The sequence below is a fragment of the Polyodon spathula genome, chromosome 3 (genome assembly GCF_017654505.1).
Source record: "Polyodon spathula isolate WHYD16114869_AA chromosome 3, ASM1765450v1, whole genome shotgun sequence".
NCBI lineage: Eukaryota > Metazoa > Chordata > Actinopteri > Acipenseriformes > Polyodontidae > Polyodon > Polyodon spathula.
In genome coordinates this window covers 9,817,457-9,836,627 of record NC_054536.1, presented here as the reverse complement: position 1 = coordinate 9,836,627, position 19,171 = coordinate 9,817,457, and the positions used below count along the sequence as shown (strand labels likewise).

Genomic DNA, 19,171 nt, shown 5'->3' with positions numbered 1-19,171 from the left:
AGTGACAAAACAGCAAATCTTAATTGATGATCAATATATTTTACTTTTATGAAGATTCCTTCACATTGATCAGCATTTAAACGGTATTGTGACAAGGTGCTCGTGTCACGTGTGAGTAACCGCATTGCTGTAGATCAAACGTAACTCCAAAAAGCACAAAAAACAAACCCACTTCCACATATACATTCCACCAACACTCATTTCCTCCAGTGCAGGGCAATCACCCTGCTATAGGTATGTTTAAAAGAAAACAGTAAAGAAATGAAAAGGTAAAGAATGTACACTTACATGCTGAATACAGTAATTACATGTCCTTTCTCTTGAAAAAACTATCCAGCATAGATTTTCAGAAGAAAAATCTGTCCACGGCAAGACCTGGACATTGTTTTCTTGAAGTTGTGCAATTGTAATCCTAGCACTGTGTGGCCTTGCATTGTCCAGCTGGAAAATCAACACTTCCGGACTGGCTTGCAGGAACGGAAAAAATGTTGCCTCAAAGGCTTCATCAATGTATCGCTGAGCAGTGAAGATGCCCTCAATCGGCACCAAAGGTGTTCTTGTGTTAAAGGAGTTTCCTCCCCACACCGCCTCACTAGTTGGCTTGACCAAGTAAAACACTCCACCACTCTCTCTGCCACCACGTCAGATGTTCTCTGGCCCACAGAATATGGCAATTCCGTCTCTCAGTTTTATCCCAGTACGGCCTCCGAGCACGCAAATCATTTTCATGCAGACTGCGAGCTATACTCATTCTGCTGATGCGCGGGTTATTTCTTCCTGGAATTTCTTGTGCTGTAGCCACTGCAGTCTGAAAACGATTACGCAGACTGATCGGTCGGATGGGACAGTCCTGGGCCTGTGTGGTTACCCTCTGCATTCCAGGACATGGCCTGTCCCTCACGGAGGCTTCCCGGTTTCTCTGGACTAGTCTGCTGACCACCATTTTTCATGTTTTCATTCTTCTAAAACAAATCTTGCTCAATGAAATAGGTTTAAGAGATTTTACTTCAGCTCTATAGGTGGTCGCTGAAGCCTGTTGTAGTCGGTATCCCGCAGCAATACACAGGAGATTACTGGCATCAATTGCTAGCTATGCTAAATTCATACATTTCTCTTGGTAGGTACCCATGATAGATTCTACTTAAGGCTAGTGTACAAAAAAGTCTAGTCTTAAAGCAATCTATTCAATGCCCAACCACGAACAAAAAAAAGTGTAAAGGATGAAAAAAAGTCTTTGCTTTGCAAAGGGCTTAGTTACATATTTATGTATTGCAAAGGGCTACATTTTTTAAATTCGTAGTAGCTTCAGTATTTTTTATAACCTTGCTTATAAAACAACTCAACTATAAAAGCACTATTATTGCCATTTGACTCAAATTATTTGAAACGTTGAATAAATTGTCACATAAAAATAAAATAAAAAAAAAAACACTGAATGAAGAGGTCTAAATAAATAACACAAATAATGTGTAAAATATTAGAACATATCAGGCCCTACTTAGTTGTTAGCGAACCTCTGCGATTTAGAAGATACAAGGTCATTAACTCCTGCAAATAACTAGGTCTTAATCCATTCAGAGCCTTGTAAGTTAATAGCAAAATCTTAAAATCAATTCTATACTGCACAGGAAGCCAGTGTAAAGAGGCCGAAGCAGAATTAATATGTTCACTTTTTCTGGTTTTAGTCAGAATTCCAGCGGCGGTATTCTGAACAAGCTGCAAGCGGGATACCACACGTTTTGAGACACCAGAAAAAAGTGCATTACAATAATCAATTCTAGATTAAACCACAGGCATGCATTTGTCTCTAGGCATCAGATACAGAAATAATTGGTCTAAGTTTGGCTATATTTCTCAAATGGTAAAAAGACACTTTAGTAACTTCCCTAATGAGTCTCAAATGATAAATCAGGATCAAAGATGACCCCCAAACTCTTAATTTCCAGTTTGAGTTTTGATGAGAGACTGCAAGGGTCAAGCTCATGTAATCCCACATTTCCTTTTAGTTGGTTCTGTGATCCCACTAACATAACCTCTGTTTCATCAGAATTCAACATTAGAAAATCCTGTGACATCCAATGCTTGATGTCTGTAAGGCAAGTAGCTAATAACACCCAGGCAGAAGAAATTCCAGGCTTTGGGGACTTATATAGCTGGGTATCATCAGTAAAAGCAATGGAAATTCACTCCAGGTCTGCAGATAATGTCACCTAATGGTAGCATATATAATGAAAACAACAAGGGACCTAGTATGGAGCCCTGTGGAACACCACAGACAACTTCCGATAATGAAGATTTTACCTCCCCAACAGAAACAAACTGAAGCATATTAGAAAGATTTGTACCATGATAGGACAAGGCCAGGCAGTCCTACTGTGTTTTCAAGATGACTCAGTAGGATGGAATGGTCTACAGTATCAAAGGCAGCACTTAGATCTAGAAGAATTAAAACTGATGGAAAGCCAGAGTCACAGCTTACCAGCAGATCATTCACAACTCTGCCAAGGGCCGTCTCGGTGCTGTGTGCAGCACGAAAACCAGACTGAAACTTCTCGAATATACCATTAAGAGTTAGAAATGTTTGTGATTGAATTGCAACAACTCTTTCTAGAACCTTATCTAAGAATGGTAGGTTGGCCATTGGCCTATAGTTATAGAGGACTTTAGGGTCCAAAAGTGCTGCTGGAACTATACCAGATGAAAGTGAACCATTTATAATTTTTTTTTTTTTTTTTTTTTTTTTTTAAATGTGGGTAAAATCGCTGCAAGCCTACGAATCAATCTAAGTATGCAGCTTTTTTTTTTGTGCATAGTATGTAAAGCCTTTCAGTCCAAAATCACATTTAAAAATAGACATCCTATTTATTTTGTTTTCTGATCTCTGTATGCTGCTGATCAAGCTTGACCCGCACATTTTATTGTGTTGGTTGTAATTGTAATTTCTAAATTATTGCCACCAGTACATTTTGGTGACAGTCTCAATGGGTACATTTCCTGGTTAAATAAATATATAAATACATTTTAAACGATTCTGTTTACAGTTACGGATAATACAATAATAATAATAATAATAATAATAATAATAATAATAATAATAATAATTAGCATCAGTAATAAAACAAATTTAAAATTAGATGACTGCAGTAATTGTATCAATTTAGTATGTGTATTAAAACCGAGATTAACTAAGATTATTTATTTTAAATCTCAAGATTAATCACAATTACTTTTTTTAAATGCCTGACAGCCCTAATAAAGAGATGTTCCCTTTTTCAAAACTGTTTCTGGTTTCCACAGGGTGAAGTAGCTCACAAAGCTATGTAAAAGCAGTAAAATCTGTGCATAGGAGAAAGTATTCAAATTGAATGATTTTTAGAAAGCCACCAACCATAACTGAGTTGAGCACAGGTGGTGCTATCTCTTATCTGGAGACGCAACTAAAGCTGGAGAAAAGCCAGAGAGCCACATCAAGGAAGCCTGTCTCTAATTCCACACCAGTAAGAAGGAACATTTATAAAACAGTAAGTCACATTCTGCACAAAGCAGAGCATGCCTGTCAGATTTAGCAAAGCATGATAAACGAGCTAAAAGGACAAGCTCACAATAGCATTTCTTCAGTGCAACACACAGCACTCTCACAGCTACGTCTTGGAGAGCACGCTACAGCTCAGGTTTTGAACATCATCTAGTGAACCTTAATGTCTCAACAGACATACAGGCTTTGCAACACAACTACTGAAGCCTGTTTAGTCAAACATTTGATTATAAAAAAACTTTTAATCTTTTAATATTTTAAAGTGGTAATCACATACCCCATATAGTTACAGTATTTGGGTGATGTTTTACATGGCTTCATCTCCATCACTATATTGCCATACTGACAGCACATATGTTTGAATTAAAAAATAAAAAAGTGTAATAAAATAAAACATACAAACCGCTAATAGCAAGCTGTTGATGTTATAAATAAATACATAAATAAATAAATACGAAAAACTGTAACAGACAGACATCAGAAGCCTGCAGTCTAATGTATAAAGTGCTGATTCCCTAAACAAGATGAAAGGCTAGATGACACTGTGCTATGCATTAATTTTCCCTTCTTTGACTTGACTGCATTCAATATTTAAAAGTTTAACGAAAACAGCTTTACAATGGTATTTAGAAAACAAAGATTTCTGCATCAAACTGGCAGAACATTTTGAATGAGTGCTTTGAAGTAACAGTTCAGCTGGAATTGCCACGACTGTACAGCTTGTTCTTTTATTATCTCAATGGTTATGCCCAAATCCCTCTGAGAATGCCGACTTAGAAACAAAGCTCAGATGGGGTCATGAAAACAGCAGAGCTGTGCAGACAAGCACTCCGAGGAGATCCATTTCAGACCTTTATTAACTAAGCAACCAGGGTCTGGTAATGTATAGTGATGAATATTGCTCTACACAATACATTTCACCATTGAAAGACATGGGACTACCGTAGGCGTTTAAGTATTATTCCTCTGCTGGGAAATAGTATGGATTTCAAACATATTAACGAACCCTAAATTGACATTGATAGTCGTTTTCTTATTGTACATTTTGAGGTTGTAAAGGGACCCACAACATTGAATCTTGCCCCAACTCCTACCTTAAGGATGCTATGCTCACTGCAGGCACCCTAGAAATGAAAACTGAATGGTACTGTGAGATGCTCACCCAGTTCAGGGGGCAACACTGTAAGCCGGTTCCCTTGGATATGGAGCTCCTTTAGCTGACTGAGGTCCCCAATCTCTTTAGGCATCGAAATAAGGTCATTGTCCCTTAGACTCAGCTAGAAGGAAATGCAAGACTATTAGACCAGTTTTCAATTAGAAATCTAAAAAATCAATAAAAAGGACTTTCATTGATCCCCCCCCCCCCACCAACCCCCAATCCATTTTTTTTACTCCTCATTTCTTTAGGAGTCTCAGCAGATAAACACTGAAGCACCGAAAAGTGAATTGATTTTCCCCGAATTAGACAAATTACTCACAATCTGCAGCTTCGTGAGCTTCCCAATATCTGGAGGCAGGATTTCGAAATCGTTGTCACTTAGATAGAGTGCACGCAGGGTGGCTGCAGATTAAACAGCAATATATAAACAGGGTGACATTAAACCAGACCATTTGAGCCTGATCAATAAAACAAGCCAAGTTTGATTAATAACTGTGACTTGGTGAACAGCTTCTGACATACCCCGGGCACCCAATAATAACAGGCAAGTCAAGCTTAGATTTACTGGCTTGTTGTGTTAGCACCGTGCTGAGGAAAACATCCATATCCAAAACGGACTGACACAATTAACTACTTCAGAAAAGCTAAAGTCTGTCAGGGGCTCTGCACACTCTTTCAGATTAGCGCTGTCACATTACACAGACCCTAATTCCTTTTGTCATGATTGTATAATGTTTTGTATTTTTTTTTTTTACAGGCACGTGGATTGTAGGAAAATAAAACGGCATTCTTACCGCCTTGTTTTCAAATAGTAGGGTAAAGAATCTGCCCGTTCTGAAAAATGACTGGACTTGACCACTTGAGATTATTTATTATTTGTGTGTGTGTTTGTTTGTTTGTGTGTGTGTATTGCAGTTTAACTCCACTTGTGTGGCTAGTACTGCTACCAATGACGTGGCTGTGCTCATTTATCGTTCTATGAAGCTGTGGCACAGAATTGATGTGGCCATTTGAAGCTTAAAACACTAATTGAATTTGATAAATGCAATATTCGTTTGGGGCCCAGGCAGCTACTCCTGTACTAGATGTTATTGCTGTTACCTAAAACTGACAGAAAAAATAAATATAAATATAAATATATATATATATATATATATATATATATATATATATATATATATATATAAAAAATATAATATATATATATATATATATAAAAATTGTCACCTACAAAAACAATACAATAAACGGTTAAATATTTCATAACAGTTACAGCACCTTACTAGGTAATTAATCAAACCTTGAATTGACAGTTATGATTCAGACTTGAGTGATTAGCAAACAGTGAAAAGAGAGGATTGACGTTTTTCTAGAATGGTAATTCAAATAGCAAATTAGTCCTTGTCAAAGTATGAGTGTTACTGAACGCTCCAAGAAAAAAAAAGTTTATGCCATTTTTCTTTTTACTGAATGACATGCATTACATTTAATATAAAAAACACAGGGTATATTTTAACGGAAGCGTGCACAATGTCTACACAGAGTTTCAGTAGCTTCTCTCTCTGCATTAGAGTATTTGGAGTAATGAATATCTCTAGGTTCTGTTCTATCTGTGAGATAATGTGGATTGCAGTAAGTTAGTTGTGAGGAATCAGAGGTTTTTCTTACTGAGGTAGAAGAAGTTTCCAGGGAGGGAGGACTCGTCGAGGTTGTTGTATGTCAAGTCGAGAACCTCTAGACCTGGCAGTGACCCGAATCCTCTGGGCAGGGAGTTTAATCTGTTCATGCTGAATGACAACACAGAGACATTACCACGAAATCTCTGCACAGCATTCTCACTTACATAGAAAACAAAAACTACAGAAAAATGCACAACCAATACAGACACCTGGATTAAAAATTAATGCATTTTGTGTGTTTCTATGACCTGATCAACGATGCCAGTTTAAAAAAAGGAACCCGGAAGGTGAATTTTTGAAAGCTTATAGATTGGAATACGCTCTACTAAAATAAACAAGTTGCCAGTTATTTTACACTAATATGTAACATACGTCTTAAAATATTTCCAAATTATCCTCCAAAATCAAGGTAAACAACTCTCTTTTGCTCTGAATGACATCAGCTTCTTTACTGAACAAAGAAGAAAAAAAAAGATCAATAAAACTTCCTTAAATTCTCTGTGGGTTCAAAATATAAATTATTTCTGGTGACAATAATCAGCAACATCACATCTGTTAAGACTCTGGGGGTTAACAGCAGCACGTGGCTTTGTAAGATTGAAGGTGATCATAGAATTAATATAACAGTGAAGTGAAGTGATCACAGGTGTTCTGGCTTCACTCTGTGTATACAGTATAGTAATTCTCATTGCATTAATTGCATATATATATATATATATATATATATATATATATATATATATATATATATATGAGAGAGAGAGATTATTTACAAAAAGCAATACAGAAAACATTTAAGTTAAAAATCAACTGAACACATAACCAACCAAAAAAAAAAAAAAAAAAAAAAAAAAAAACTGTATGAATCCCAAACTTGCCACCCAAAAAGAGCAAGATTTAGGGAATAAATTACTAGAAAATGACAGCAAGTAGTTGCGAAGATGATTGTATTGTGAAGATGATCATTATAATCAGTGACCATCAAAATGAGACAAGAAAGTCATATATAAAAGAAATATCTTGAAGCAGTTCCTAATTTTAGAACCAAAAACTAAACTTTTTAGAAAAAAAAACCTTTAAAACATACACTAGTATGGGGATATATTATGACCCTGACCAAGACTGTCTCTTCCCAAATGAGAAGAGCCTGATAGAAGGTGAGGAGATGTTCAGTATGCTACGCATTAACACTGACTCTTACATAACTATGATATATATATATATAACTAACTAATATATATATATATATATATATATATATATATATATATATATATATATATATATATATATATATATATATATATATATATATATATATATATATATAAATAGAGCTGTTAATTAATCACAGTTAACTTCTGCGATTAACACGTTTATTTTTTAGGGGATGCATTTTTTAAACGCATGTTAATCACACTCCTGTCTTGTCCCGCTTAGCATACTGTAATTAATTTCCTGCAGCACCCATTTTAATACACTCGAGTGCATGCCAGGACTGAATTAATGTAGTCATAGTTTGAATATAAAATTAGCTTCTAGTAGTTCTTCTGCTACAGACAAGAACGATGCAACAAATGAAACCTGACAAGTTTCAACAGAGTATAGTTTTAGAAATCCAGGATCGCTGCAAACCCATGAATTAAGCCAATGCTGCTGCAAGGTCAATAGCTACCGACTATAGACCTGTTAACATTGTAGCTTTGTTTTATTTCAATAACCACATTTATTTTAGACGATATTACTTACAATTATGTTCATTGTGACCTAGCAGTTGGTTCAAACAATTTAATAACAAATGCTGGATTAAATAAATATAAAACAATAAAAAGGGTCCCACAAATAGGATCCAGAATCCAGAAATAGGAATACAGGGTTTTTATGCTGGGCTGTTTTTGGATGATGAGAATGATGAGAATGATGAAGAGAAGGAGAAGATCAGTAATAATACAAACTTAAATGAGATGGATGCAGTAATTGTATCAACTAAATTCAAGATTAATGGAGTTTTTTTTTCCGCCCCTCAAGATGAATCGCTTGAGCCCGCTGGAAAGATAACTCCACTGAAAACTGCAGACCGCCCTAGTGGTAAAGAAAAGATAACTCCAGTAACCAAACAGACAAGTAAACTATCCTAATAAATCCATACAGGATGTATATGCCCATTTGTATTTATTCGTCATTATGTGACACTGACACAATTTATTTACTAGTGACGAGAGAGATAAAGTCCATGCTTACCCCAGGTTAAGGTGTTTGAGTTTCTGAAGGCTGCTTAGCTGTGTTGGGAGCTCTTCAATCTGGTTATTGAAAAAGTTCAGTACTTCCAAGTTCTTCAGATCAGCTATGTTTGGTGGAACAGCTGTGTATACAAAAGGAGAAAGCTTTAATAAACAGCAGGTACAGTAAATAGTGACAAATCAATGTATCCAGAAATAAGTACCACAGATCAAAGAAGGGCTTATTAAAAAATAAACCTTCTGTTTGTAAGTGCAAGATGGATCAGTCTGCAAAAATCTAATGTCTACAATTCGGAAGAGACATTCTGTTCTCTCTACATCAAATGTTCTTTTAACATGCAATAACTCCAGAAAGAGATGGCATGTATTGCCAATTAGTATGGTAGTCAAGGGTTGGTCCAGATTTGAGGGTGATGTGAGGATGGGTCATAGAGTTACGCATTTTATCAGTGTAGACACCATTATCAGTTTTAGGTGGCACTACAGTACAATGGTTTTCAGTAATATGTGAACACGTGTCATCGTCTGCGTGTGGGGCATTTATTGTGCATTATACTAAACTATACAGCTTGCTGAGCAGTCATAGTATCCTTGAATTAACTCCTCTTCAGATACACAAAGGTTTTATGAGCAATCAATCCCACTAATGCGGAACAAGGGGAGCTTCAACATTTTCGGTCAATTGCAACAAACTAGAAGTAGCGTACTAACTGGGGCTGATCATCTGGTTAGTATGGAGTAAAGTGCTAATGATGGACTGCAGGATAGCTGCAATTGTAATGAACTGAGCACTTCCTATAGACTGCAGGCAGGTTTTAAGACATTCTCTATAGCAGGGGTCTCCAACCCTGGTTCTGGTGAGCTATGCGGCTGCTGGTTTTTGTTTCAACCAATCTCTTGGTTACTTAATTGAACTAATTATTGGCTTAATTAGTCAAGATTAACAGGTGTTCCAGATTTTTAGCCACCTATAAAACCAGCTGGATAGGGGCTCTCCAGGACCAGGGTTGGAGACCCCTGTTCTATAGTAACAAACAGAACGGGCCCGATTCTGATGACAAGACAAATCTCTAACTCAAGGGTAAAACGTATTTGCCTCTGATTTTAATTAAAAAAAAAAAAAAAAAAAAAAACAGATCAAAACAGGAGATACACTGCCTTTACCCTGTAATGCAATTCTGGTGACATGCTTTGCCCCGTCCTTTACCATCTGTGTTGGTGCCAGTGGTCGGCATAACTTTCGAGGTGTGGTCTGACTTGCATGTTAGCTTTGATCTACTTTGACGATGGCACAGACGGGAGCGACACTCAACCTCAAACTAGTGTTTCAAACTAACCAGGTAAGGGAAGGTTTAAACGTAAAGGGAACATCACGTGGTGAAGGAGAGGAAGTGAGTGAAAATGAACAGTAAATAATGTAGTTGTGCAAACTGTGATGTGGCACATGCCTTCATTAACTTTACAGCTGCTCTCTAAAAAACTAGATTTAAAAAGGACAAAATAAATGCATTCAGATATACAGCACACGTCACAATAACTGGAAGTAATTTACTCCAATGTTTTACATTTAAATATGCATGAATATTTGCTGTGTGGGGTCTTTTGGAATTGGCGCATGTTCCAAACCCCACAGAAGAAGAAAATATTCTCTTAAAAAAATACATGATCTGGAATACATTATTTCACACAAATATGCAGTGCCGGCTTCATATTACTTAAGGAAACAGTTTTTGTTTGTCAAAGTTTTTCAGAGCAGCATTAATGCATGAAGTCGGTATACATCATTCTGCCTGTACAGTGTCACATTTGAGATGTCCTGAAAGCTGTACTGGAAATGTGCTTGATACCTATGTGATACTAGGAAAGGTTCATCCTTTCGAATGACCTACTGGGTTGCTTTGTCTTCAACTACACTGGTACTGAATGTCTTCAGACTGAGTGTTACAGGTACATTTCATTGACACTGACCTGATTTATCTTATTAATATGTTTATTTTACAGGAAGTGTATGTATGTAATTCACAACATGATTTTCTGAGGTTTATAGAATGAAAAATGTAAATAACAATAAAAACCCATGACATAATGAAGTAGAAGCATGCAGAGTTCCTCTTACTCTGCTCTTGTCTCTTCCCACACTCACTACCATATTCCGATATGCAAACGAGAAATGAACAGTTGAGCCTTCATTCATCCCCAACTTTGCTACCTGTATTTTTTTTATTGCAATTGTACTCAAATATGACATAGCTGGAGATGACCCACAGACAGTACCATACTAGATACTACTCATCTTAGTCCAAAACTAGTATGGAATGTGGTACCAACCTTAGCAGTCATGTCTACGACCTTGAGACAGACAGAAATTACCTGTTTATTTAGCAGCCCCCACGTATAAATGTACTACCAACAGCTATGGACAAAAGGTTTTGTATCACCTTATAAAACAACGTGACATTTCAAAATCCAACATGAAATAATGTACTTCTAATATGGCTTCCAGTAAACTTGCAATATAATTTTGTAGTTTCCTTGATTATATGATAAATAAAATACCTAATTATGTTCATATATTTTTTTTTATTATATCTCAATCCTTAAATTCTAGTTAATGCAAAACATTTGACAGTACTTGTCTAATTAAAGCATTAAAGACACTTAACAGCCAAGTAATTAACAATCATTTAATAAATGAGCAGTCTAGGATGAATCTGACTTCTTAATGATGAAGTGTTTTAGCATGAACAATTTATTTCTCGATTCAGGTCTATTGAGGGAAGACTTTTTGATCAATGATGATAACAAGGCTCCCATCAGATTACACACTGATCAATGTGTATTCATTACCTAGAAGTATAAATAAGGAACTAAGAGCATGACATGAATAGCACTGCACAGATAAACCACCAAGCTAGAACAAGACCATGCAAACAAACACAATGACAAGAGGGCAAATTCCCACTTTAAAATGAAATGCATTAAACAATGTCTACTTGTACTATTACACCGTGTAACAATTTTTTTTTTTTTTTTTGTTCCTGGGTAGTAAGTGTTATTTCCAAATTGCTTTTGCCTCAAAAGTATAGAAAATGGCTATTATTCCCCACAAACTTTGCTTTTGTGACCAGGACAGTGATATTAACTATCACTATTTCAAATGCGTCCTCGTCACAAAAGCAAAGTTTGTGGGGAATAATAGCCATTTTCTATACTTTTGAGGCATAAGCAATTAGGAAATAACACTTACTACCCAGGAAACAAAAAAAAAAAAAAAAAGTACAGCTGAATGCTGTGTTCCCCACAAGCCTGTAGAACTGTGTTCCCTATTCTAATAGCACATGCTAGAAAGAGGCTGTAATGCATTTCATTTTGTTTAGGATAGTACTTGATCACATTTAATTAAACATGGCAACATGGCACAGAACATCACCAGATTCAACAGAAGCTGAGATCTAATTCAGAAAGCTTAACGTAGAATGCAAAATTCACTGTTCAATTTCCTGTGCCTTCTTGTACAGATGTACACCAGCAGGTAATGACAAATGATATATATATACACACACACACACACACACACACACACACACACACACACACACACACACACACACACACACACACACACACACACACACACACACACACACACACACACACACACACACACACACACACACACACACACACACACACACACACACACACACACACACACACACACACACACACACACACACACACACACACACTTCCAAGAGATTATGGCATAAACTCCTGAAAACATGAAATGACTACAAGAAAATAAAACTGCTAACAGATAGCACGGTTTGAATAGTTTCAAAAGACACTGCTTTATAATTACTAAATATGTTAATGACTCATTATACATCTCTGAAAAGTTTTCATTAGCATTATAAAGCAATAAGAGGTCAAATTCATTGAAGCTGAAATAAAAAATGAATCTGCATGACAATATGTTAGCATCTAATTAGTGAAACACTTTCTAGCACATCAATTTAATTCATATAATAATAATAATAATAATAATAATAATAATAATAATAATAATAATAATAATGTAATTTAAAAGTATTTAAATATTAACATGCTCTGTGTTGCAGGAGTGCAGCAGCGCTAAAGCCCCGAGTTTCCCGGACTCGCTCAGCTGATCAGCTTAGACGGCACGGAAAATAAAAAACATTTTCTCAAAATATCTCTTACTTACCCTAAACAAAATGTCTGTCAAAGAAACTGAAGCAACAGTCAAATCTATTTGCATTTGGATTTGGAAAACTTCATGAAAATGAGAATGTAACTGAGGAGGAGTTAATTTAATATTTTAGCCAGCTTGTCTTTGACAGTAACTGAAAAATAAAGAAATATGTTCACTTTCCTGGATTTGTTAGTTATCTTCCTTGGCATTTGATTAATATAGTTCTATTTCCTGGCATTTTATGTATATAGTTCCCTGATATTTTGTGTATATATTTCACTCTCTGGCCTTTCATGCACACTGTAAATAGCTCCCTGGCATTTAATGCATATAGTTCCCTGGAATTTTATGTTGTTAGTTCCCTGGCACATCGAGTGATAATAGTTTCCCTCCCACAATTTAAAGATAATAAATAAACACCCATTACATGAAAACAAAGCGCACCTATACATATACACATCTCCTCTTACTGTCCCCGTTTGAAAATGTTGGCCACTGTGAAAGTTCACTTGGCCACCATGTTTTGAAAGCTAGTGGCCAAATGGCCATCAGCCTGCAAAGTGATTTGTCCCACCCTGTTCCTATGATACAGTCATCAATAGCTCAGCCAATCACCATGACCTCCATTCACAGTTCAGGATGTGGAATGTCTTGTTAAAAAAAAAAAATACATGAACCGTTGTCACAAAGATGGCTGCAGTGGGTGACGTCAGACCAGAACCAGGAACCAGGAAATAAACAACAGAGAGGTGGGGTTTGGTGCAGCTGAGAGATTGTTATCGCTCAGTATTGAATAACGAAACAGACAGAAAATAAAAGGTTCAAAGAAAAACAAGACACAGGACAGGGCACTCGTAGCCAAAACAAAAAGACAAATAAGACGGACTACACAGACAAAACACGGTGAGCTTGTATTTTAACTATTAACTATTCTTATTACCTCCGTCTCCAATCACCGAACACACAACCCAGAGTCAGCGAAAACATGCTGCTTTTATGCAGTTGTACCGAGACTCGATTGCTAATCAATCATTCAATTGGGGTCACGGTACAACTGCACATGAATTAATAAAGTGCAATTCCCCGTGCTCACATATTATTACATTTTGCTTGCACGTTAAGTGCTGTGCAATCCTCGTGCCTAAATAGAAATATACATTTTAAACACTCGTGTTACACAGACCCATTTATATCCCGTGTACCAATGACTACATACCAACATTAACACACAACATACAACACAAAATACACACAGGGGCGGGACACTTTGCCACAACTGTTTATTCATGCTTGAGAGAGCTGTACCAAAGATACAGCCCAGTGAAAATGGAATTTCAAAGAGCTTCTGCGGTTACAGAATTTCCTCCCAACTCATATATTAGTATCTTAACCACCGCCACCCTGATTGTCATAATCCAGATTAATGCTGGAAATTCAAGCACCCAAGGTTCCCCAGAGTTACAATAAACTAAAGTTCCCATATTAAATTGGTCTGTACACAAAGAGGCTCTTTGAATCCACTGTTAAAGTGACTGTGTCTCCTTGCTTGAAGAGGTACACTTGAAGTATGAATGCCAATTACTACATTTTCTGCACGGCTTATTATTTTGGAAGCAGCTGATTAAGAATTCACAACACTGTACTTAAGGATTAAAATAACCGTTCTTGTGCTTTGATTCAGGTAACAAGGCAGGCCATTTCAATTAACTGTGGCAGACCAGTCCAGCACAGAGATTTAAAGGGAAGATATGAATGAAAGATTGTTGCACAGCTTAGTTAATGAGACAAAGTGGGGACAAAATAAAGAATGGGCAAGCAACTGACTCCTCATGTATCAGGTAATATTACGACATTATAATAAAAAGTCCTCATGTATCAGGTAATTTTTTTTTCAAATGTACAGAGGGAAAAAAAATAAGTCAAAATATAATTTTATTTGGTCAAACTCATTAAATTAATTATATATATATATATATATATATATATATATATATATTATATATATATATATATATATATATATATATTTAAAATTCACCTCACACAACTAAGAATATATACACACACACACACACTTAGGTTAGTTCACAATCCTAAAAAATATTCAGTAACTCACCATCATACTTTAAGCCAGCTTCATTAGAGGCTGAACAACACCAACAGCAAAAAGCCTAACCCGATTCCTTCTCATTTATGGTACTCCCTTAAGCTTTAGGGCACAAGTTAAATACAGGCTCTGGTTTACAGGCTTTCACACAGATTACAACCTGTACTGTATATGATTTTGCAAGTAAGCTACAATGGAAACAAGGAGTGTTTATAGTATTCATGCACATGCAATCTACATGCATTAGTTCTAGTCCGTGGTCCATAGTTATAACCTTTTTCAGTACCATTTTATCTGCAGAACTGCTAGCAACTTTACTAAAATTCCATTGAAGTGAACCGGGGGTAGCTCAGATTGAACTGTTAAGTGTAAATTCCAGTTTACACCCACATCTCCCTTAGGGTACAAACATTTCATGATCTCTGAGGATATTAACCTTACTGCTGGGCTAGTGCTATTAGAGCAGTTCACCAGACAGTAGGTCAGCTATTACATTTCAAATTGAACTGTAGCACTGAGATATAAATCCTTAATCTCTGGACAGAGCAGTTCAAGCCAAATGAATAAAGGTTATCATATTTTGCTTCTTGGAAGGTCACATTCTAAAACATAGGGCTGTATTCGAATGCAAAGGGAAAGGGAAACTGGAGGTGCAAGCTGATGAAACATTCATTCTAAATGAAAGACTTTGTGGTTCTGTCCTTCCAGTAAGGATCTATGGTATTGAAATCACACATCACCTGGGCACTACAGCTTGTAGCAGAAAATGAAAGCAAATTCCATCAAAAATGACAACTTACACAAAATACGACAACAGATGGATGACAAAGCTACTGTCAGAATGGGAACCAAGAACCAGTAAGGTGGGAAAATGTGATGCAGAAATGTGTGGGCACATGATGGAAAGGTATTATCAAGAACAGGAAAATCAGGAAGGAAGTTGTCAAGACTTTCTATGGAGCTGCAGACCAATAGCAGCTGATAATCCTGCTGCTTCTGAAAAATGAGCGTTCCATATTAAGAGCGCCGAGGCATACTGCAACTTAAATACGCTTCACAGATCCTGCAATGTATTTTTATAACCTACTCTTGCTTTTAGGTAAGACTGTAGGTGAAAATCTGGATTTAATTTTAAACATCTGGCACTGTGATCTCCTTTAACAGCTGTTATTGCCAAGACCATTTTCTTCAAACAGTTAGGAAAGGTTCAATAACATTTGTGAGGACCACCATCATCATTCTGTCTTTCTGAGCTCTTCTTTGTGCACAACAGTTTCTTCTCAATGTTGACTGGTATTCACAAAACAAAAATGTTACGAGCAGGATTTTTAGCTAAATGACACAATCATGAAACAGTGGATCACCGTGTGTGTGCTTGATGTAAAAGGGTTCTTCAGATATCGAAATGCACTGAAATGATAAGCACCAGTAGTTGTGGTAGCCTTGAGTGAGTCGTGCTCACAGGGTACTGCACCCACGGCAACACTATAAAACATGTTAAACACAGCAATCGACCTGTTAAATACATCATTCACTTGTGCAACCTTTTAAATAGCATGTAAACATTACGATTATATTATTGAATTAGTTCAATTTATGATTAAGAATGAAAAATCTAAATCTCTAAAATAAATTAAAAAATATGTTGCACATGTTTATGTAAAGGAACAAGATGGTTGAAAACAATATATAATTTGGAAAGACTCATGACTAAATCACGAGGACTGAACGAAACTCTAAAGTAAGCAAGAACACCTGAGAAGGTGTGCCAATCGTGTACTACCACACACATGAATAACACATTTAAATGTGTAAAGGGGCTTATACAATGTCTTACTGTTGCTTTACAAGTAAAAGTGCTTTTGTTTTTCCAGTGTGTAAGGAGGCCGTATTCCAGACAGTCAGGGTTGGGGACAATTCCTTTTTTCCCCTAATTTCCATTCCCTCTTAATCAATTTCATGTCCTGAATTGGAATCAGAATTGATTAAAATGGAATTGATTTTAAAAAGGATCTGACCCCAGCGCTGCACACTGTGTGGTTGTAATGACATATTTACATGGTCAGTACAAGCAATGCCTTCAGGTGTGTTATTGAGCTTGAAATGGCTCAATACTATTATGAAACTGTGATTTTACTGATTAGAATGACATGACATCCAAAGCAATTGTTGTAACCACATGACACCAGAATGTTAGCCGCCAATCAGGATGCAGGAAATGTCCAAGCCATTTTACACATTCCTATGCTGTAGTGCCAACTTGGTAAGGGCAGCTCTTACAAGTCAATAGTCCTAAGCTGCATACCAACAATGGGAGTTTCAGCGCAAGCATTTTTTTTTCTCATATGAAAGAAGCAGAAAGATTATTCACAACTTGAAAAAAAGTCAGTGCTTTTAATGCTGTACTCAGTAATAATACTAATAACCATGTTGGATTAAACTATTACAATAAACACAACATTTTAAGTGCAGATCTAAATGAACATGACTTCCATGGTCTACAAAACAATCACATTGACAAGAACAATCCACTTAGAAAAAGGAAAGGTAACCGTAGTAAAAAAACAACAGCTTTGCTATCAGAGTTACAGCAATTTCTTAAGGGAGTAGAGTTTACAGTACTCATCTAGAAAAGCTCCCTATAACATGCAATAAAAATTATTATTATTATTATTATTATTATTATTATTATTTTATTATTATTATTATTATTATTATTATTAATAATAATAAATGCAGGGCACCCATTTATTGGCTCACTAGGATTCAATTTTAGTTACTAGAAAGTGAACAAAAACATACTCTAAGGGGTGTGTCACATAAGATTGAATGGTTTGTAATTATGAAGTAATGTGGAAATGAAAATAAATAAATAAAGTAAATATCATTAATCTAATCACCTGCATATCCAGAGGTTAAAAACACAATGTGGCAGTGAAAAGGTTAATTTCCACTTGACACCACCTATAATGCAACTTTACTGAGAGAACCATAGAACGCAGCTTGTAAAGATGCTGCCTGAAAGCAAATTAGCTACATCGTTATCGTTAATGTGGTACAAAATTAGTTAATATTCACTGAATATCGCCTGTAGGTAAGGAGAGCTATGATCTACATTTAATTCAAGGGTAAATCAAGTAGCTAACATTTCAGATGAAGCCTTCTGCAGTGTATTGCAATGATGAAGGCACTACCCAAAGTCTTTTTCTACTTGTTTTACTTAAGAATATTGTAGGGTTTTTGTTTTTTGTTTTTTTCCCCAGCTGCACTGAAGAACAATTATGATTACCTAGGTGTAAAATAACTTCAAAAAGAGGTGCTGCATATTGTTTTCATTGGGCAAAAGAAAGCACACAACATGAACTAGATGCATCAGATTGCTCTTTCTCGTCAAAGCATTGCGTGCCAGAGAAGGACAGATTCTTCCTGGTCAAGACATGGGAAAAGGTCTGCATTGAAATAAGCAGCACTTCACCCAATAAGTGACCTTTAAGACATACAAAAGCAGTAAAGGTTAAAGATCGAAAATTGGCAAGGGAAAAAATGAATTGTACAACAGTGAGGAATGCGGCAAGTGTACAAAGAAACCATTTTCTAATTACATGCAGTTTCATGGATTTAATCCGACTGCTTCAAAAAGTTCCCAGACTTCAAAATGCTGATGATTTTATTTTTTTATTATGTGATGAGGCTGTGTTTCAGACAGCATGGCTGTACAGACATATTTACGTGGTTTGGAATCCTTTACAGCCAGTCATATCAGTTTGTTAAGCTAAGCCATTTTCTAAATAAGTAATAAGACACGAGAAGGTGTGGTTTGTACTGATACAACCCATAATTTAGAAGAGTTGAGGCACGAGGCACCACTTAAAAAAAAAACCCTGAATATTCTTATGCTAGACAGGGGGGGGTGGGGGGTGGGGAGAAAATGTGCTGTACAATGAAAGCACATTCTACAAACATCCAGTTTTATGGATTTATTGAGCACTGCATTGAGATTCTAGACTTAATGTGGTTCAATAATAACACACAGTCCATAAATTGCTCAAAATGTTAGTCAGTTATATTTTCTCTGCATTAACGTAGAGGGATATAGCTGTTAAAATTAAAGTTTGATGATCCAAATGGTAGTGGATCTTTGTAGCTACGTCCTTTAACTCCCTTATTAACAGAACTAAATACAATAAAAACACACTGGAAAGAGTTCTGTGATAAATTAGGGTTTTATGGTAGCATTC

At 36.2% G+C, this 19,171-nt stretch overlaps 1 protein-coding gene across 2 annotated transcripts in view; it reads right to left on the bottom strand.

Moving 5' to 3' along the window:
- LOC121312698 (ras suppressor protein 1-like) overlaps nt 1–19,171 on the bottom strand; it is a 52,341-nt gene that overhangs the window by 22,926 nt on the left and 10,244 nt on the right. For both annotated transcript variants that reach the window (XM_041244387.1, XM_041244388.1), the window contains exons 4-7: nt 8,615–8,735; nt 6,363–6,481; nt 5,014–5,096; nt 4,698–4,812 (exon numbers count right to left, since the gene is read on the bottom strand). In XM_041244387.1, coding sequence (XP_041100321.1) covers nt 4,698–4,812; nt 5,014–5,096; nt 6,363–6,481; nt 8,615–8,735 — 438 coding nt within the window. The remainder of the gene's footprint in view (nt 1–4,697; nt 4,813–5,013; nt 5,097–6,362; nt 6,482–8,614; nt 8,736–19,171) is intronic.